Source organism: Sphaerodactylus townsendi, linkage group LG06, assembly GCF_021028975.2.
Source record: "Sphaerodactylus townsendi isolate TG3544 linkage group LG06, MPM_Stown_v2.3, whole genome shotgun sequence".
NCBI classification, from domain to species: domain Eukaryota; kingdom Metazoa; phylum Chordata; class Lepidosauria; order Squamata; family Sphaerodactylidae; genus Sphaerodactylus; species Sphaerodactylus townsendi.
Genome location: NC_059430.1, coordinates 92328452 through 92350637, shown reverse-complemented (window position 1 = coordinate 92350637; position 22186 = coordinate 92328452). Strand labels below are relative to the sequence as shown.

General features: G+C 42.1%; 1 protein-coding gene across 1 annotated transcript in view; it reads left to right on the top strand.

Annotated features, from left to right (window-relative positions):
* Positions 1–19244, top strand: part of ITPR2 (inositol 1,4,5-trisphosphate receptor type 2) — a 228853-nt gene extending 209609 nt beyond the window's left edge. Inside the window, 4 exon segments of the mRNA XM_048500683.1 lie at positions 809–974; positions 2995–3155; positions 15852–16013; positions 17729–19244. Of these exon segments, the coding sequence (XP_048356640.1) occupies positions 809–974; positions 2995–3155; positions 15852–16013; positions 17729–17815 (576 nt within the window). The 3' untranslated portion in view covers positions 17816–19244.
* The last annotated feature ends 2942 nt before the right edge of the window (positions 19245–22186 follow it).

The window sequence follows — 22186 nt, the reverse complement described above, 5'->3', positions numbered from 1 at the left end:
ACACTCAGCTTAGGCTAGAATTGCCAGTTAGTACCTGGAGAGGTGTTGTCATAACAAAGCAGGTGAAGATTTAGCTGTGGTCCTGTTACCTGGTCCTGCCACTCACCTGCCTTTCTCACCTGTTAGAGGCAAATATTAGTTCTCCCCACCAAGAGATTGAGCGTGTGGTGTTCAGAAGGAAAAGCCAGAAATAAAATGGTGCCATGTCCTCCCTCTTCCTCATCAGTATTAGTGGCAGAGACCACTTCTCATGCTTGCAACCTGGAACTATTGTTTAATTCCTGGCTTGTATATTGAAGTGTGTAATGTATGGCCAACATGGTGGAAATGAATAGAAAAGGGAAAGAGAAAGAGAAAGAGAAAGTATACCCCTGCTAAATATAATTCTAGCCATTTCGTCAATCTCTGGCAATGGGAAATGTGCAAGTAGCTAGTGGTACCTTAAAGATCAACACATTTTATTGCTGCATAAACTTTTGTGGACTAGAGCCCATCACTAATCCACAAACATTTATGTTGACTAAATGTTTTTAATTGTCAAAGAACTCCTTGTTAACTTACTCTTCATAGTCGACCCAAATGTAGAAAAGCAGAAATCTTTAAAACCAAACTCATCACACTCTGCATGTTATATTAATCACCCTTAAACTAGTTACATTTGGGGACTAGGATGTAACTCACAGGATAGGACTGTTTGCTTGTATATGCTGCTGGGTCTAAACTGATTCTATTAAAATGCAAATTAGTGCCAGTGTTTTTCTGCTGGGTGCCAGTTTAACATCATACAGATGCTTTATTGTCATTCCAGGAACCCCTCTTCGCTGCTCGTGTTGTTTATGATCTCCTTTTCTATTTCATTGTCATCATTATTGTCTTGAACCTCATATTTGGAGTCATCATTGATACGTTTGCAGATCTGAGGAGTGAAAAGCAGAAGAAAGAGGAAATCTTAAAAACAACCTGCTTCATCTGTGGTAAGTGGGAGCCAATCAAAGGAAAGCTGCCCAGTTTTGAGCTTTCCCTCCTGTAATAAGTTGTCTACAACACTACCTTTTCCTTGACAATGACAAACTGAATGACAAGTCAAAGGAAAGCTTTGCTGTTTGGTTGGTGATGAGATGTTAGCTTGGCAGCCATTGCTATTAATAAAATATCACCATGTTGTATGTTAGGGTATTTTCAGATACTACTGGACTGATCCAGTGTGTGATTTGTATGGTTTGATTCTACGAATTTTAGGTACGGTTAACAAGCAGTTCAGATCAGTTTGCTGTCTTATTAGTGAGGGTGGATTTTTATACTGACAATTGTGGGACCTACTGGACAAAAGGGTTTTCATATATTGGACAGTGACTTGTGAAGAAATGCTGTCCTTTCCCCTGATACAGAGCCAGACCGAGTTCACAGTGTGTTGTGCTTCTTAGTATTATTTTCTACAATTTGACTATTATTTTTCCCCCACCCCATGTTTGTTATGTGAGGTTTTAAAGGACTATAAAAGATGGCATATGGTGCGTGTGTGCGTATGGAGAGGGGTGTTGAAAACATACCTCAAGCCTTTGAGTATTATCCTCCCCATCATTTTATAAACTGTTGATTAGCATAACTGTTGGGTAGCAAAAATGACAAACAAAATGGAGAACAATACAATCCTAAGATATATGAAACCAGTGTTAGAAAGACAAGGTCAGGATTTAAGCCATCATTTCTCTTGCTTAAAAGTATTAAATAAAATTACTTAAGAGATCTTTGAAATAAAGCAGCTTTTAATACTAATTAGACAGGGAGAGGGAGGGACTCATTAAAATACATACGCAATGAAACCTGGGTCTTCCTAATCCAAGTCTGACCACCATATCATACTAGCAGTTGCTCATCTACTATGCTATACCAAGTATTTATGTTTTATCATATTTGTAGCCTGCTTTTTCTGTTCAAAGTGGTTTGGTTCAAAGTAGCCTGCACTTGTATTTAAATGCCAGAGAAGAAGAGTCCAGAAGAACCTTCTTGGGCAGGGAATTCCAGAAATGGGGCACCACTATAATATGCACCAGACTTCAAATATGGGAAGAGGCTCACAGGGGAGTTTCCTTTGTAAGACCTAACACATGGGCCAGATCCATGGTGACAGTTGTTCTCTTCAGACTTGAATCTATCTGTTCAGGCTAGCATCTAACTAAAACTTTGACTGAAGTCATCAGATCTTTCCAATTCAAATATATTTTTAGAAATTATGTAGGAATTAATAGTAACATCACTAATATCAAATTATGGCCATTTTCTTTTACAAAAAATTGAGTTCCTAGCAATACCTGACCACAATCTCTCTCTTACTGTACACAACACACGTGCAATGAGCTCTTACTACCCCCAAAGCACTAACTGTCCTTGTTACACAAAACAGTACCGGTTGAAAATGTCTGGCCTCTTGAGGGAGAAGGGCTCAACTAAAATAAAAAACAAGCTAGGAGAAGCATTTTCCCCCCTTTTCCTTTTGTGCAAGTATACAAGATGCTTGTGAAATGAAGGCTGATACTGCCATTTGAGGATTTGCTAGCTCATTCAATATGTATTCTTGTTTTGGGTGTATACAAGAAAATATTGTAAAACAATATATTAATCTGAAAAGGCATCCCATTAAGCTGATCTTCAGTTTGAAATGCTGAAGAGCTGCTATCAGAATTATGCATAACATCACTCTTTGACATCTTGAGGTTGGCTCTGTTTCCTGAGGCAACCATTTTGTGGCTATGCCCACCAGCATTCCAAATGTACTCGCAAACTCAAAAAGGTTGAGGTCCCTTGTTTAAGGAGCTCCTCCTCCAAGAAGGGCAGAATGGGGAGATATTTTAGCTTCTATTTTGATTTCATTTCTGATGATGTTTCATTGGATTTGTTTGATGTATTTTTTTGTTATTGTTTCAAACTTTCCTGTCAGGCTGAGGGGAATTAATGAAACCTTGTGTGTGTGTGTGCATTTCTCTTTTGTTGCAGGGCTTGAACGAGACAAATTTGATAACAAGACAGTTTCATTTGAGGAGCACATCAAGTCAGAACACAGCATGTGGCACTACCTTTACTTTATTGTTCTGGTCCGAGTGAAAGATCCAACAGAATACACTGGTCCTGAAAGTTACGTGGCTCAAATGATTGTGGTGAGTCAGTTTCTGCATGAGTCGCAGAGCCAGGCAATGGCCCTTTTAGTCAGGCCTGTATTCTGGTTTAACGGTGGGAAGCCAATTTGCAAACATCTGTGGTGAAGGCACAGCACTGGTTAGAATGAAAAGATGAAGGCAAAATTCACAGCTCTTATCAGGCCACTGCACTCCTAGATACTGTAAGTTTTTCTGAGTCTACCATCCAAATGGGAATCTTAAGCCATTGAATCATGACAGCAGTTCCTACTCACTTGTTCTGCCTTGCTGGATTGCTGCCCTCTAAAAGAATTACCCACCACTAAACAATAGAACAAAAACAACAGAGAGGACTGAAAGCTCACTTTTTTTTTCATTGGCTGATCTAAGGAAGGCCACTCAGGGTCATTGTCATAATTTCTAGAGGCATACAAACCTATTCCTGGAACACCTGACATTTGTAGAGACCCAGACTCTGTTCAGACAGCTTGAGAGAGCTGAACATACATTGGCACCATTCTGTCTAGCAACCCTCTTGGGATCTGCCGAGGCAGAACAAGCGAATGGTATATTTGAAATACAACTTTGTCTTAAGTGTTCCCATTGACCACAGCAACACCCATAATGACACTCCTAAAAAGCCCAAGAAATTGGCTTTGATCACCCTCCCCTCCATAGATTGCAGTCCTACATATTTTTTACAAGGTCCATTAAATTCTGCGGGCTTTGTTTCTGTGTAGACAGTCCTACAATTGGACTTCAGCGGGTGCGTTTATTATGATCTGGTCCGAGAAAAAGCCCCATGGAAGGCTGATCCCTCCAGGCCACTCCACCAGCAGCATCCAGTCCCCCCCCCCACCACACACACTTTCACCATCCAAAGAGATGTGGTCAATGTTTGCTACTGTTCCCCACTGGCTGTTATTTTACTTATTGGCTCATGCACTTCCTTCTCATTCAAGGCAGGTGATAAGACTAATGTTGACTTACTCACTGGCAATCATCTCTTCCCTGCTACCTGCCTGCCTGTCCACTTCCCCTCAAGCAGAAGTGTTTTCTAGGCTTCAGCATTAATGTATTTTACTGTCCACCACTAGACACTCACCTACCTGGTCAGCAAGTGGTTGGAAATAGCAGGCTGAGCCTCTCTTTTCCTTCTCTCTCTATCTGAGACCTGGGCACTTTGGCTTGCTTGCGTGGAAAGTGTGGCCAGCAATGTCAATTGGAGGCAGCAGCTGATGATGATGTCAGTTCCTGCCCTGGGAGGTGGACTGGGGAATCCCAGAAGTGGGGGTGAGTAAACCTTTGCCATAGTAGGGACTAGTGATGACTGCCCTGCAGATAGAGCAATAAGGAAGTGGTCCATTTTAAGCAAATAATTTTGCTGGGTGCTCCCCAAGTCCTGTGGTTAGCCCTGCCCTCTCTATCTTCAAGTGAAGTAATATAGCCTCAGAAAGTTTACCTCAATCTACAAGTGTTCTGATTTGATGTACTTGATTAAGTATTTCACTAAAATGTACTGTTGATCAGTATTTGAATGGGGGGGGGAGAGAAATTTCATTCAGATGATGAAAAAATGTGAAATATTTGAAATTTCTACTCATCGTAGACAAAGCATAATGGGAAACTGCTCAAAATTGCAACTTATGGAGGAGGGACAGGAAGTGTAATCATTATTAGCATTTCCTGGTTTCACCTTTCTTGTTCAACATTCAAAGCAGGGGCTTGTTCCTGTAGAAAGAGAGGTGCATGAGCCAAGCCCACATCTGGAACACATATATGGTGCATGACTTCCTGCTTCATTCATTACATAAGAATTGCTAATCAGGAAACAGGTATTTGCTCCTGACTTGCCTGGAATGCTAACAATGGGAGTAAGTCTGTGATGGAGAATCTGGGCTGTATATAGGTTATAGAGCAAATCAACGCACAAACAGTGGCTCTCCTTTTACACTATACCTCAGGGAGGATGATGTAACCAATTGAGTCCTGAGGAGAAGCCCCCCCCCCCGCACCCTATGTTCTAAAGACAGAAATGAGCAGAGAGGAAGCAGCACGGTGCCAAGCTATCTTCAAAGATATGCAGACACACATAATAGAATCTCTCTGCGTATCTTCAAAAATAGCTCCTCCAGAATAAAAACAAATTAGAGAAATTGTATATTGCAGGAATTGCCAGAACCAGCTGAGTACAACTATGTACTTTTGGGGCTGAAAAAGCACCCAGGAGCAAACATCCTGGGGCAACCTTCAGCAAATGGTTGCAGGGGGAATTCCTTCAAATGCACACAAAATGTTGGGTACAAGCTGAGTATGAAACTAACCAGAGAGCAAAACGATTAAGTGGAAAAAATGAGACCCCTCCTGAGATCTGCATTCTGCATAGCTAGGCAGGAGAAGTCTTGCAAGTGACTTACAGGGAAAAGGTGCACTTACAAGCATTCTCCAAAAAAGATGTCTTGAGCTAAAACCAGGCATCCTGAGGATGTCTTGGAAAGAAAATTGTGCAGAGTGCCTTCCTAGGATGCCTTTTTTAGCATTCCCAGGACATCTTATTTGGGTCATGCAGAATGGACCTACAATAGTAATTCTTCAATGTTTCAGAAGGAAGAGCAGCAGTGGCATATGTTCTAGAAGGGGGGAAGGGCAAGGGGGGAAGGGCAAGGGGGGAAGGGCAAGGAGGGGGGAAGGGCAAGGAGTTTGTAAGCCCCTTGGAGTCTCCTTACAGGACAGAAAGGGGGGATATAAATCCAACTCTTTCTTTTTAAGGGGATGCCCTTTGAAATGAATATACTGCTCAAAATATTGTCTTACATACACACAACTTTACACAACTGTGGTGGCAGCACAACCCACCAGATCTCCAGCAGCCAGTTAGGAGACCTATCTGGCCACCTCCACTTAAAAAAAAAAGGTATTAGAGAGCACCACATTGGGGAACTGTATGGTATAATGATGCCATTAATTCCTTCCATTTCCCTGGCATCCCCCACCCCCATTTATGTAAAAGTAACCTGTCTGGCTACCCAGATTCTGGCCCGGTAGTGATCTTGGCAGAAAAATAGAGAAGCTTGTTTAAGCCATCACTTACTTTTGTGACTAAAATGTGACTTACATTTACTTTACATAAATGTTAATGGTCAATCATCTAGCAACCCTCAAACATAATATTCTGGATTGCTGAGAGGCTGAAGATCCAGCTGTTTTGAACCATACACCAATATTTCTCTTTATACGCCATATATCCTTTATTTCCTATGCCACTTATTGGAAAGCTATCTTCAAAGCCCTGTTCGTCTGCTTGGAATAACCTTCTTGTATTTGAATAACTATTGAACCTCACACTGTTTGTCTTTCTGGAATCTTTGTGATGAGTTCTATGTCATCCCCCTGCCCCCATTTAGTTGCAAAGTTAGTTCAAGAAATCATCTCTCCTAGGATGTGATAAACAACACTAGGTTTATATCATCTTTCATTCAGGATTAGATCTACTGCATGAAGAAATCAGATGAGCTTTAGAAAAATAAATCAGCCAGGGTGTATCCAAGGGGCAAGGTGGAAAAAGATTGCCTGCATTGACTGAACATTTGTTTTAAATAATCTTTAAAAACAGGCAGGAAAAAAGAAAGTATTTTGTTCAACATAAATTTCATTTTGTGTGTACACTGATACAAAATCTTGTTAACATTAACCAAGAATTTATCTGATGGGTTAAATGTCTTGAAGAGCATCTTGCAGTTACTAATCTAGATCCCACCTAAAATTTTTGCAGACAGAAGGATTTGGGTTAGAGGTAGCATAGCTTTCCCACCTTCCTGTTCCTGCTGTAGCCCCAAATATTCTTTAAACACTTTCTTGAGGAACAAGGAGCCTCAGGAATTGCTGGGAGGTCAAATGTTGACTGCAGGAGGGAGGAAATCAGTTAAAATCACACACAAGCACCTATGCATGTGTGAAACTTTTATGCAGGACTTTGGCGGGATGTCTGTGAATCCCTGTTACTCTGTGTATCAGAATCCTTTTCCCTTCTACCTTTTCCCAGTTAGCAAGGGTTGTCTGGCTTTTTCATTCCATCTCCATGGCCCAGCCTCAGGGAAGATTACATGTCCTTCAGGTCCAGCTTGGGGGCAGCAGGGCCAGAGCAAGGGGGAAGTGCGCCCGAGGCATGCACACGCCCTGCCACACCCTGGAACGCCCTCACCCCCTTGATGCTACACCATTGGGGGACAGCCATCTGGGCCCCGACAAAAATTACTTCATCCCCAGAATGGTTTCATTTATGCATTAAGCATTACACATATAAAGTTTGTACATGATACATATATTTTGTATGTTCCTCACAGTATGGTGGCATTGAAAGTAATTATTGGACTAGTATCTCAATGAGGATCTATTAGGGATTATTGCATACAACACTGAAATTGTATAAAAGGTATTCTGCACTTGTGTAGAATACTGACTTTCAGATCTGCAGCAGTGTGCCCAGAAAGATTAAAATGTTTCCCCCAACATTGCAGTTTCTTATTGGAGGAGGTTTCAACAACCTGTCTGTACATTTTATCTTAACCTTCCTTCAAGGCAGCATGCACAATTCTCCCTTTTCTGTTTTATGCCTTACAACAGCCCTCCCACCAAACTTTTTTTCCCTGGATTTAAGACTCTTTAGTCCATCCCTGTCCTTTCCTTGTCTCCTATTAGCATCAAATAATATCTTTATTTAATTCATTTGTACCCCACCTTTCTCCACAATGGGGGCTGAAAGTGGTACACATCATTCTACTGTCCTCTATTTTGTCCTCACAATAATCCTATGAGGTACCTTAGGCTGAGAGAATGTGACTGGCCCAAGATTACTCAGTGAGCTTCCATGGCACAAGTGAGGATTCAAACCTGAGTCTCTCAGGTGCTAGTCTGACACACTTAACCACTACACTACACTACACCACACCACAGTACAGTATTCTTTTATTCATGAACTCTGCTAAATAGGAAGTGTATCCTGAATACTGTTTCATTTAACATTGTGTGAGATGATGTACACGTTGTGTAAGCCGTCATTGTTTTACCTTGGAGCGGATGTTGAGCATATCTGCACTAAATCGTTTCCTGGGGATGTCTGGGAATTACAGTCTTGAGAAGAGTAGGGCTGAGGGGTCTCAGAGATTTCTCAGTACAATTTGTTGGGTTCTTGTAAAAACTATTGTGGTTTTCCCAGATGCTTACTGCCTTTATTGCGGAAAAGGGGCAAGCAATTAGTTAACCAGAAATTGCAGGCACACATATAAGCCATTGGTTTTCTATAATCCTCTGGTTTGCCTTCCTTTCTGGATGTGGCATTGACATCACACTTTTGGAGTTGGTCAGTTACTTCCACTGGAGGATCAATAGGGCAAATTGTACCTTATTGATCTTGGCAGACTTTTCTGTCAGCCTATACCTCTTTCAACAAAAAGAATTCTTCTATGCCTATTAAAGGTTAATAAAGATAAAAAAGAATTCAGGGTGGTCCTGTGTTGTAAGGCAGAAGTTCAGTTAGTGTGTTTCCACTTTATCAAATAGTCCTGAGGAAGGTGAAGAAGAAGAAGAGGGGAATGCAGTGGGCGCTCTCAGTCCCACCAAATTATGATTTCGGAGCTCCATCTTCAGCAATGGAAGCCATAAGGTTGTAACACATTAACAAAAGAGCACCCCAGATTTTGTGGAGGAGAGAGAGTCAGAGCACGCTGTTGGTCTCAGTCCCGATTGCTGGGAGCGGAGCCATTGGACTGCACTTTCCCACAACTGCTCCTTGGCCCCCATTAAATCACCACCCTCACCTCCCTTTTCACCTTCTGCAATTGTTAGTACCAGTGATCTAAAAAGCACGTTTCACCAATCCCTGATACGAGCCCGAAGACTAAACAAAACCGCCCCCAAGTGAGGTAGATCACAGCCCAGAACATAAAACTATGGCTAGGGGTTCTGTGAGACCTCCTAATGCCCTCAGAGTTTGCTCTCCTTTCTGTGTAGACAGCTGGAACTGGCAGGGGCATCCGGGGAAGGGAGGAAGAGCAGGAGACAGCCAGCTAACCCTGCATCCTCTTTCCTTTGTGGGTCGGATAAAGAGTCCCCAGCACCAGCTTGCCGCTGCCCAAGAGGAAGGGAGCTTGCATGCTCAGCTGCTCAACTTCTATATAGGGCTGTAGACAGAAAACAACTACCTCTGCCCTATGTTGAGCTTACACAGTTAACAGCATAAAGCTGTTTCCCACTCAATCCATTAGCTGCTGGAACCATTTTTTTTAAAAAAAAGATGTTAGTGATTGGCTTATTTGATGCTGGGATTTTATAACGTCTATCAGAGCAGGGGGAGGGAAGGCAGCATTGTATAACCCTATCTCATCAGATCTTTGAAGGTAAGCAGATTGGGTACTTGAAAGGGAGACCATCGAGGAAGGCTTTGCAGACGAAAGCAGTGGCAAACTACCTCTGTTTCTCACTTGCCTTCAAAGCCCTTTGCTGGGTTCGGCAACAATGTTTACATTGTTTCAGCCATTGACTAAGCTCCTAGGAGAGGAAACTCCTTGAAACATTCAGCAAATGGTGACGGCAGCTACTGAGGGACTCATAAAACAGTGGCTGCTAGGAACAGAAGGACTAGAACCCTGCGGAGCACAGCTCTACAAAGAGGGTCCAGAAGGAAGTGGTAGTATTTTAACACACAGTTGCCCTTGGTTCTTTATGTTGAAAAGGGTATAATTGTCCAAAGAAATCAGAACACTCTTCAGAAGGAAATAAACTAAGCTATGTTACAGTGTAAAGCAATCCTTCTTTCCTACAGGGAGGTGTAATTTGTGGTCATTGAGAACATGACCATTCTCATGATAAAGACAATGGTCTTATGGTAGACTCCTCAAGGATGAACACAACTGAACCATTACATATGGAGATCCACCAAGGTCTCAATAAAATTCCCCTTTTTGCTAGATTTTTTTTTCAAAAAATCTATAAACTACATTGCAGGACAGGCAGAATGGTCCAAGAACATGGGGTTTTTCCATTTAGAACTTCTGCTATCTGACTCCCAGAAGACATTAGCTTTCTAGCTACCCTTAATTGCCATGAAATTGCACTTGGAGAGATGCATACCTAGGGAATTACAGGCTGCACCTAATGCCTCACTTTGCACATTAAAAAGAACAAAACTGCAGAACTTAGGTGTAATCTCATGCTACCCATGTCCCACATTTTTGATACCAAATCAGTTGCATTTTGGGGTGCTGTGTGGTTTCCGTGTATGTGGCAGTTGTTCTAGTAACGATGCTCTTCTGACGTTGGCTTAATACCATCTGTGGCTGGCATCTTCAGAGGGATCCCTTCTTCTAGTGATCCTCTGAAGATGCCAGCCACAGTATGCATCTGTACAAGCTTAAACGCCAGAGAGAATGCTAAGCTAGAACACGGCCATGGCCAGTCCTGAAAAAACCACACAGCACCTTCTTCTCGACAATAAGTCAGTTGCATTTTTTTGCTTCAGGAATGCAAGCTTTTCTGCACGCACATATGTATGGCAAATCAAGGACGATATAACCAATGCAGAGTACTTGCCAAGTATTTGAAAACTCCCTCCCACTTTGTGTTGGTGGTGTCATTCTACATATCCATGGCATGGACTGAGTTCTTATAATTTTATCTGGTCTTTATAAAACAGAATGTTGAAAGACAGGTTAAGTGACAAAGAGGCATACTATTAGAGGCACCTGTGGAATTCCAGTGTTCACACAACTACAGAGTGCACTGTTTACGAAGGTAGCGAGCATGTGACACTTTTAAATGCCTTTTCAGAACTTTCCATCCACCACTGTGTCACACCTCAGTGTTTCCAGCAGTATAAATCTGTTTTATTAGAACTTTGTGACCCCCTCCCTCTCATTTATGAATTTCATAATTTATGAATAGTCTTCAATGTCAGCCTAGGTGATTTAGCAGCTGGTCCAAAAGACTTTGGGGTGACTGGCCAGTGAGAACTCCCTTTTTATTTAATGTGGAGATTTTCCTGAATGTGGAAGTCAAGGTGAACTTTAAATGGATTGTGTGCCTCTGATTTTAAGGACATGTGCCATTTGCTGCCAGAATATTAAAGCCAAAGTGCTATTAGTATGCCTAAAGTTTAGTGCCCTTTAAATCTTTATCTTGCTGTAGTAAATTTCCAGTAAAAATGAACAGTCTCTGTATTCACTCACAGCCTCTAAATTATTGTTTTGGATCAGCAACATCTGTTGTAAAAAGCAGGGCAATTTTAATGTCTGGAGCAGATGCCATTATTTTATGACCACAACCTACAGATTTTAGCACAATTAATTACCTCAAACAGGCAAATGGTTTTATGGCAAACCTAATAGCCATTGCTTATATACACATCCTTTTCAATGAATTCACATAGGAGTCTCAGTAGCTTACGGACTCTGTTCTGGAGACTCCTGAGGTTCCTTGAAAGTTTATCAGAAGGTCCTGAACAGGAATATCAGCTGCATATTAGTCTACAAATGGTTACATAAGGCAAACTTTTCAACCATCACCACCAATCTTTCCCTGCAAGGTAAAGCCATTGGCCATGCTGGCAGGGGCTGATGGGAATTGTAGTCCATAACATCTGGAATGCCAAAGGTTCACCACCACGGGCCTAAGGGGATTTTGGGCTGTGTGCGATAGGTCCTCGTCTGGCAGTATGGTATAGACTCCTTCCCAAAATCCTTTGTAATATGCAGAAGTTCCTCAGCAGATATGTTGATGTGTAAAAATTCTTTGAAGATAAAAAGTTTGAAAAACAACTGATGTAATCAAAACATTAAGTTTAAGGTCTACATTTTCATTGGCGATAGTGTACCTGCCTGCAATGCCAGGGTGGAAGCCCACTTCCTGCACTGGTGTCCGATTGGATGTCAGCACAGCTCCCCAGTAGCCCCAGTAGTCCGATTAGACGTCAGCACAGCTCCCCAGTAGCCCCCAACTTCTGGGTTTTGCTGCCAGGTAGCTGACCACAAGTGCCTTTGCCCCCTCTGTTGGGGTTTCGCCGTGTGCTGGTAAAGGGGGCAAACTTGTTAGTGCTCTTCTCCCCCCCCCCCGATTGGACCATAATTTTTTCTCCATATATCAGTTCTACTACACAAGGCTCCTCCTTTTGGGGTGGCTCTTTTGTTTGAAGCCCTGTAGAAGTCAAACACTTTCACTTAATAGTTGTTTCTCAACAGATGAGAAAAGGACTGAAATTCGTGGTGGCTTCATTATGACTTGGTGGAATATCAATTGAGTATCTCACTGCTGTAGCCACGCCTCCCCCTTGAGGTGAAGGAGAAATTGTGTCAGCTATTTTTGGTTGTGCACAGGTTCACTGCCTTGAGTACAAGCAGATAAGGTGGAGTAGAACCATTATCAGTAGTAAATGTCATTGAATTATTCCCCCCAATTGTAATGGCTCCACCTTGAACAAGAATTTATTGCCCTAAGGAAGCTTGAATTTAATACACAACCTCTCACAACTACCAGAAGAGGAGTCTTATTTGGTGACTGTTTCAAGGGTTGTAGCTTAAGAAGAGCCCTCTTGGGAAGCCTGCAAACAGTATGGGAAGGTGTGTTGCTCTGCCCCATGGTTTGCTTTCTTGCAACTGATGGTGCAACCTGGAACTCTCTTCGACAAAGCCAGCATGGTGTACTGGTTACAGTGCTGGACCAGGATTTGGGAGGCCTAGCTACTGTACAAATCCACATGAGAAGGTAGAATGTTTTTAACTGAAAAGCCATTATTCCCTGAGCATAGAAATATCTTCCTCAGATAACCTAGCTGAATATATTTAAATTCCATCTGCTTTAAAAAATATGTGTAATTATTGGAGTGTGCTTTTACTTTTCTGGAGTTATTGCTAAATGCCTATGGATGCATAATAACTCTCTCCAATCCTTTTTCAGAGTTGATTGTTTATCAAGTACTATCTTGACAGTACAGCTTCAAACCAGATTGACAGAAAACAAGTTGACTTTGTAGTTCAGGATAAACATTTATCAAACTGGAGGACTGACTGAGCCAAATTATTATTGACCATCATCAAATCACAGTATGGTTATTGTTCTGTTTTGTTTGAAGCATTGAGAAAAATGAGATCTTTAAAGTTTCTTTTCCCAAAGAGGTTGTGGGAGCAGCATAAGATAGGTTGTGATTGTAGGATCCAGTCCTGCTCTTAGAAAATGAAAGAACGCTGGCTGAGGCATCATTTATATGGTTGCTCAAATAAAATATGTTGTTAATTGTAACAACTTTGTCAATGAATTCAGTGTGCTTTTTATAAGGTGATTTCACATATCGATGCAACCCTTGTGATTGTTCAGGAGGGGCACAAATGCCAATATTAGCATTAGAAGAGAAATTAAATAGGACATTTCTCACTCTTTCTAAGCCCCCACACAGGGAAATTCCTCTAATTGGGAGGATGGCACAGATAACTATAGTGTTGATATGGGAAGTGGAATTTCTTTTTCTGACATTCATTTTTTTTATGTATAGCCATTGATCTTCCTTTTTTACTTCAAAATATTAATTTCTCTCTGATTTTTTTATTTTTATTTATTTATTTATTATTGGGTTTTTTATACCGCCCTACCCTTGAAGGGCTCTGGGCGGTGAACAACATAAATCACATGTACAATAACCCTTAAATACATTAAAAAGTTTAAAACGCAGCGATCAGTAAAACAATGTCCGCAATAACCCTCATTAAAAACCTCCCAAAAGGGGGGAAGAAAACGGGTCCCATAGATGGTAGGGGACCCAAAAAATAAAGAAGAAGAGAAGGAGGAGGAATCACAATTTTTTGTGATTTTTGGTTACCTTTTAGGACCTTTATCCCTTGCAGATTTTTTTTCTAGTTTGGTTTGGTTTGGTTTTTTGCTGTTACGCACCAACAGGTGAGTAGTGCCATAGCAGGATGATAGGAAGCTTTGGGAAGACGCTGCCTGCCTCTGAGCTTCTGTAGAGTGAAATGCTGAATTTTTGCAGAACTTCCCTTCCTGTTCCTTCTCTCTTTGGATATCTATTTTGAGCAAAACAGAATTATTTCAAAATAGATGCAAAATAGATGTAAAAGAAGAAGAAAAGAAATCAGTTGTTGGATTTGTTGCGCGCTACTCGCAGCAAGTAACGTGAGGTCCAGCAGCACTCCCCACTACAGGAGCGGCGACAACGCAACCGCCCTGATTCTTTCGCTCTCGCGCCCCCTCAGCGCGCGTAATTTCTGGCGCTGTTCAAAACAGAGCCTTTTGAAGAAACCCACGAGGAGCGCAGGGCAGTGGGGAAGCCCGGGGGGTGACTCCGGGTTCCATTTTTCCCACCACTTAGTGACGTGGACCCTCTCGTCCAATCAGGGCATGGTGGGGCGTGTGCAATGCGTGCGCAGCTGGTTTTTTTTTTTTTAACACTAGTAATCCACGTCTGCACATCATTTTGAGTGCATGGGTGCATATTGTGTGTGCATAAATAGACGTGGGTTCCTCGGGAAAGTGTGGACACGTCGATTCGTCCATTTGAAAATTTAAAAAATTACCACCGCAGCACAACGCAGCAGCCAATCAGGACACCCCCTGAGCTGATCGTGGGGAGTCCTGCCTGGCTGCTGTGCGGCTGCCGCGTTCATTGGACCAAGGGGCAGAAGCTGCGGTGGGGAACATGACCCTGCGTTCAAGAGATCCTAGAGCAAACTAAACCAGTGTGTATCAACGTTCATTTTAGAAGTGGGGAAACGGCCAATGATAACAGCAGTCGGCTACGCCATAATTGTGAGTCTGTGAGGGTTCTTTGCTATGGGCCGCCCAATCCATCACTGTCTTGGTCACTAATTGAAGCAAGATTCCTTTTGGATCATGTTGAATGGATCCCTTGTTTTTACACTGATGAGAACCATTGTGTTAATCAGCAGGGGACCTGGTTTCACCATTCACTGTACACTTGATAGGAAGCCTGGACCTTTCCTGTTTCTATGGCAGGTGTGCCTGTGTATCTATTTTTGTACCAAATGGGATGTGGTCTTTTTGTATTAGCATCACAGAAGTGATTAACTCTGCACCCATTACTGCTAAATACAGACAAGGAACTTGCATTGATTTTTTAAAATTGCTTTCTGTGCCAAAGTACCCTTGAGCGACCTTTTTGGCTCAAGTGCTGGGGGGGGGGGGAATGCAACATTTACTTGGGAAGATGTTGGTGAGTGAGAAAGCAAAATAGTGGCGGAAAGAGGTGAGGACTGTACTAGGCTAGAGATGCTTGAAGATTGAAGTCAAGCCCCAGTGATGTGGTCAGCATCTCCAGGATTCACCTTGGACTCTGCTTGTGGCTGGGCAGATCTAGGAGACAAGGGGCTAAAATATTTTTTTCTGTTGGAAGTGTTGTTGTCTTGAGTGTTTGCAGCTGACTAGCAGGGAATCAGCTTGGGGAGGTGTAAAATTATGCTGTTGCTTTGGGGAAATTTAAAAGAGTAATGTTTCTCGACAGTGTCTTTATCTGCTTAAATTCCGTTTTTATTAGTTAACTGATACTATGAAAGCAGCCCTCTCCTTGTAGGGAAACCAGTCCTGTAAAGCACGATTTCTGGAATTTTGTACTGCTGAAGAAATCCTTGATGAGTCATAAATCATGAAACTAAAAGAATATATTATGAAACCTCTGCTAACATTCTGCAACTTTCTGGGCAGGAAAAAAATTTAGACTGGTTCCCTCGGATGAGAGCCATGTCTCTCGTCAGCAATGAAGGTGACAGTGAGCAAAATGAAATCCGAAGCCTGCAAGAGAGGCTGGAGTCCACCATGAACTTGGTCAAGCTGCTGTCTGGACAACTAGCTGAGCTCAAAGAACAGGTACATTCATTCGTCATCTTATGTGACAATCAACAATAAGTGTAAACAGTTGCATGTGGGCCAGAGAAATTAGCCTCTCAGTTGGATCACAGCCAGGACATTCCAGTGAAATGAACTTTTGTCACTGGGAAATGTTATTCTAACTGCAGAGAAAGCTTATCAAATAGACCGGAGATTGTGGTAGGATAGGAGGGATTCTTATCAGGGCTGTCAGCTGCTTAAAAATATTTTAGTTAATTGTCCTTAATTAATCATCCTCAATGAACAGTCTGGGAGCACTTTCGGCTGAAGAGTGTTCAAGCTAAAGAATGAAAGACTCTCTCAGTAACCAGATGAGAGACCCCCATGGAGGTTGCTGGGAAGAAGACATAAGTAGATCTTTATCTGCTTTATAACTGCTGAATTAGTCAACTATTCAAAATTACCTCTTACCCAAAACATCACAATTGTCCCCTTTTTAAAATATCAAGGGAAGCAATAGGATACTTCCAATTTAGTAAATGAAAGGAACCATCTGTTGTTAGAAGGAAACATCCTCTTGTCCTTTTTCTCTTTCAACAAATACACAGGTGTGGCCTCCGCTGCACAAGTAGAAATCAGCACTCCTTGGTTATAATTGGGCTCCCACCAATTAACCAAGACTTTTTAAAAAAATTAGCTGATAGCTTGATATTTCAATTATAATGCAATCTCAGAACACTTTCTAGTTCTTATGTGACTGTGGGCTAGTCACAGTTCTTTCAACTCTCTCTCAGCCCCACCAACCTCACAAGGTGTCTGTTATAGGGAGAGGAAGGAAAGGCAGTTGCAAGCTGCTTTGAAACTCCTGAAAGGTACAGGAATCAGGATATAAAAAACAACTCCTACTCATTCTCCTACTACTTCTTCTACTTCTTCCACTACTGCTACTTCTGGGTAGATCTGCTTAAGGGTGATCTCTTAATAAGCCATCCTAAGCAGGCCAACTTGGAAGTTACTGCCATTATTCAATAGGGCTTTTGATTTCAGCCGTAGTTGTTTAATTTATCTCTTTAAATCTATTAAGGCAGTGATATTTTATGGCTTTTTGACATGCCACCTGTAGCTCTTTTGAGAATTATTCCTCATAATTTCACCTGCCTCAGGTTTCAGGAAAATGGGCAAGGAGCTTCTGGTTGGCAGGTAGTTACCACCTTGAAACATCTCCTGACTGAGGAATGGGTAAGAACTGAGCCTTCTTGAGGTATAGGCCTTAAGCAGCACAGGGTGACTCTTTGCTCAATGGTAATTGTGAATGTAGGTTTCTATGAGCTACAGACTACCACTGCATTAAAGCTTCTATTGTGTAGGTAGAGAACAGACAGGTTAAAAGTTTAGGTTTGAAATTTGATCATTGAGAAAGGAAAGTGCAATCCAGCTACTCTAGATAATGTGAATAACAAAAAAGTGTCACTCTTTGTATACAGAATTGCTCTAATGGAAGGGAAATTGCCCTAAATTAACTAAGAACTTGCCTTCCAAAAAATAATCACATACATTTAAATAAAATTACTTCATTACAAGGAACACCTTTCTCCTTGAGTTTTTCTGTATCAAAACTCCATTGCTAGTTTTCCTGATCTCGGTATCTTGGAGGGGAAAAAACAATGTCACCATGTAATGCTTGTAATTGCGTGCCTCTTGGCTAAAAAGCAGTCAGAAGCTCATCTCCTGCTCCCTTCTCTCTCCACCTTTAGATGACAGAACAAAGGAAAAACAAGCAGAGGCTGGGCTTCCTCGGATCCAACGCGCCCCATGTGAACCATCACATGCCGCCACACTGATGCCACGGGGAAGCCGTGACCAGCTTTCCATCAGTATTCTCACTTGATTACGGAACACAGAGATGGGGTGTGCTGAACGGCACCCATTGTTGAGAAGTTATAAACAACCAAGTGCCAAGATGTTAAGTAGTGGAGCTCTGGGAACAATTTGTAACTATTTTTCCACGGCTAAAAGGGGGCCATGGGCTCAAATGCTGCAGATAACGGGAGTGCTCTTTGGCATTCATTCCACATGCCATATAGGAGACGTGCCCTCAGTTGACACTTCCTTGTGATTCCACTGGCTTCTTTGGGAACTGCTGGAAGATGAAAAAGCAGCACAGGGCTTGGCTCTGTTGTTTTGAACACTATCAGAATCCTTGTGAAAGGAATGGAGCAGGAAAGGGACAGAGGGGGATAGTTTATTAACACCAAATGCTGCCGCCTCATTCAGAATTTGTAGAAGGTTTTTGTTACACCCTTTGCCAGCCAGCCTTGTTTCTCATGCTTCCTTGGCATTTGTTCTCTCTGTTTTAGTTACCATAAATATGTCAGTGGGAAAAACAAATAATGTTGCAGCACATAAATTTGCAATAGGAGATGAACATAATCATTCTCAAAAGAGATTTTGCTGGAAAATGAGAGTTGCAAAGACCAGTTCTGATGCAAAGGAAACGTTAGCTGTCAGCTGCTGCTGCTTCTTATTTATCATGATGCAACAGCAGTGGGGAGGACTTGAAATGTATGCACAGAACAATGTGAACTGGAATAGAATTCTCTGATCCTGGATTTAGATATTCCCTGTTAAAGGGGCTGCAGGTGGAGATTTCACCTAATGATTTTTTTAAAAAATTTTTTTGTTCTTGCACCATGAGAAAGACTGGAGAGAAAATAATATATTTTATAACTGTTGTTAGAGATAAATTTTGAGGAGATAAACAACCTTGCGATGACTCTCTGGAGAGAATTGTAATGGTGCCATTGCTGACTGGAAACCACAGAGAAAAAGCTATTGGGTTTACATGGACAAAGATTAGTTCCAGCCTCTCCTTATTGTGAAATGTGTTTTGTCCATTGGGTTCCATTAATGTATTATACTTCCACTGAGATGGGCTTGGGGTAGGATATTAGTGCCTGACCTTCCCTGGAGACTGGCATGGAAGGAATATTGGCCCAGGACTCCAGTTCTTTCTTTGATGTTCCAGTACAGATCCAGGCCAGGTCCTCAGCAGGGATTATACCACCTTTGCATCAATTCTGCTAGGGATAGAAGTTATTGCAATGTACCCTTAAGAAACAGGTTGCCAGGAACACAAATTAACTCCATTCACACTGTATTTCCGTCTTGGACTTCTCTATGTGTCTGCCTCAGGTTTAGCTTTTAGCATAAAATGTAAAAAAGTATTTGTGATACTGACCCAAATAAATCTGATTTTTTTTTTACCAGTTAGAGAAAAGCATGTTCTCCTCTAACAGAGACTTAATGTGTGGGAATAAGCAGTTGAAAGTAACATCCAGAGTTATGTGGTATTCTTAGAGCGCAATCCAGTTTAATGTATTGTCGAAGGCTTTCACGGCCGGAATCACTGGGGTGCTGTGTGGTTTCCGGGCTGTATGGCCGTGTTCTAGCAGCATCTCTCTTGACGTTTCGCCTGCATCTGTGGCTGGCATCTTCAGAGGATCCAGTTTGTTGCAGCAGCTGGAGGCAGTACAGTGAAGGCATCACCATGCTGCCTTGAAAGGGACTTCAGGTGGTGCAAAAGGGTGGGAGAACAAGAAAACCCTCCCGCAGTGCAATTCGCCCCATTGCCTACAAAAGTGCAGTATAAGTCTGAAGGTCCGGAGGCCGGTGTTCCCGGGCAGGAACGCCAGTGGAAGCAATTGATGTTGGCTCCACTCCCAGGAATGTCCTGGCTTGCCCCCCACATGCCAGCATCCACTCAGGATGTGAGCGCAGTTCCAGGGTGCCCTGGACTTCTGGATCTCAGTGCTGCGGAGCAGAGGGGCAGCTGGCCGCGGGCAAGTTTGTTTCCAGCACTGGCGCAGCTGCCCCTTACACGATGGAAGGAGGCAAATGTGTCATGTGGCACTTCACCAATCCTTATTTGGATTTGGCCCCCACCCATCTGGATTGGGCTGCCCATAGGATCTAGGACAGTGGTGGTGAACCTACGGCACGGGTGCCAGAGGTGGCACTCAGAACCTTCTCTGTGGGCACGTGCAAATAGAGTCCCCCCCCCCCCAACATATCTAGGCTGGCCTGGGCCACTGGGCTCAATTATTAGCATTAAATCTAAGACCTAATTTTGGGGAAGCAGTGTAGGTTAAGCACTATTAAGCACTGTTAAACCCGACTGATTTTCATGTGAAGAACTAAAGCACGATCCTTTACCTGGGAGTAAGCTCGGTTGCTGGCAATGGGGCTTGCTTCTAAGTAAACCCTCGTAGGGTAGTGATTCACCCGTTGGAAGAGTTGCACAGTTGCTTCAATGCAAAGCCACCGACTACCACCAACCTTACTCCCAAGTAACGCACACCTTGGAGCCAACCGTTTTTTCTAAACCAAAACCTCAGTATTTAGGTTAAATTGCCGTGTTGGCACTTTGCAATAAATAAGTGGATTTGGGGTTGCAATTTGGGCACTCGGCCTCAAAAAGGTTCGCTATCACTGATCTAGGAGACCCATGTTCAAATCTCTACTCGGCTACTCTCAGCTAACCTCTCTTAGGGTTATTGTGAGGATAAAATGGAGGAAAAGAGTGCAGTGTAAGATGCTTTGTGTTCCCTTTGCATGGAGAAAGAAGGGATATAAATAATAATAGCATCTTATTAAGTCTCTGTGAGAGAGACTGGACATTTTCTCTCCAAACTGTTAATTTGGGTTACTATGAGGGAGTGGCATAGCAATCTAACCTACATTACATCTTTCCATTGAAGTCAATGGGTTTAGATGGGCATAACTGCATTTAGAATTGCACTATCAGAAAAAAGTGCAAAAGTGTATCTGATTTAGCAAATTGAACCATAGTTACTCTCTTAAAATTAATCTGAAATGAAGGTTTAGTGGCAAACCCATTTCAATTTAAGTGCTTTGAGGGGGTGCTCATTTTAATAGAAAGAATTAGATGTGTACTTAAAATCTTGCCTGGGGATTGAAAGCCAGTTTTAAAAGAACAAAATTTGAAGGACAGAAAAAGATCATGATGCTAAATGTTGAATTTAAATTCTGTGTTGTATACCAGCATTTGAATTTCTGTGCAGTTTTGTGCCACCTCAAGAGAAATTATGCCTGCCACTGGCCTTATTTGTATTGAAACTTTTGGCAGCCCAGTATGGGTGTGTTTGTAAGCCCTCTTCCCAGTGTTTCTCACACCATTCCCAGAATGCATCCATGCAGCAAAACACAGACACTTTTAAAGCAGGGGCAGGGGAAGAGCTGGGGCAGTGTGAGCAATTGTGATTCTCACTGGTGTTTGGCCTCCTGTTTTAGGTGTGCATGATACAAGAAGTTCACTGGAAGCTCATTCGGCTGTTTTGAAAGTCACTTGATTCTGTTCGTCAAAGCTGGGCAACTCTGTGGTTCAGGCTAACATTCATCCCTAGGATGATGATGCACAGTAAAAACACATACTGGAACTTTATGAAATTGCTATCAATTGTTATTTTTGTGTGGGAGAAGGTAAAATGACTCTGCACATAGCTGATGCTTTTGTTATTAAAGTTGGTATGAATAAAGGTTTGCTGTGACAGAAACTTGGATCTAGACTTCCCAGCTCTGTTGATTTCTGCATTCAACAAGAAATCAGCTTTTCCTTTTAAGTTCTTGTAATTTTACTTCTTGCTGACTAATTAAGATTTTGGCATGGAGCAGTAGGGTTATGTGGACATCTATCTTTTTAAAAAGCTGAGATCCTGCTAGTCAGCTATATCATAGAGAAGAGAGAAGGAATAGGAACTGAACTGGAACCCAGCAACCCCCAGCAAACCTGGCTGTTTGATTGGGCTGTTTCCATGTGCACATGAACCCCGTCTTAAATGGAGGCAGGTATTTTTAAGCATAGTTTTGTAGAAATATCTGAAATATAGAATATAAGCTGTGATGTGGTGCCATTTGCAATATTTATAGCTTCCAAGTGAGATCTTTCATCTACAAAATCACAATTCCACGTTCACAGTCAATAAATACTTCTAACTAAATTATATACTTGTTTCTTTAAAAAAAAACTCTCAAGACCTGAGTGTTAGTTCATTCATTCATTAAGAGCTTGTATACATTCACAATGTGATCTGAAGTATTGGGCATAATTTGCAATTATCACAGGGTAACCCACAGATAGATCAGCAGCTCCAGTACACACAGCAAAAGCAATGCATTTTTGTTCAGGCATAACT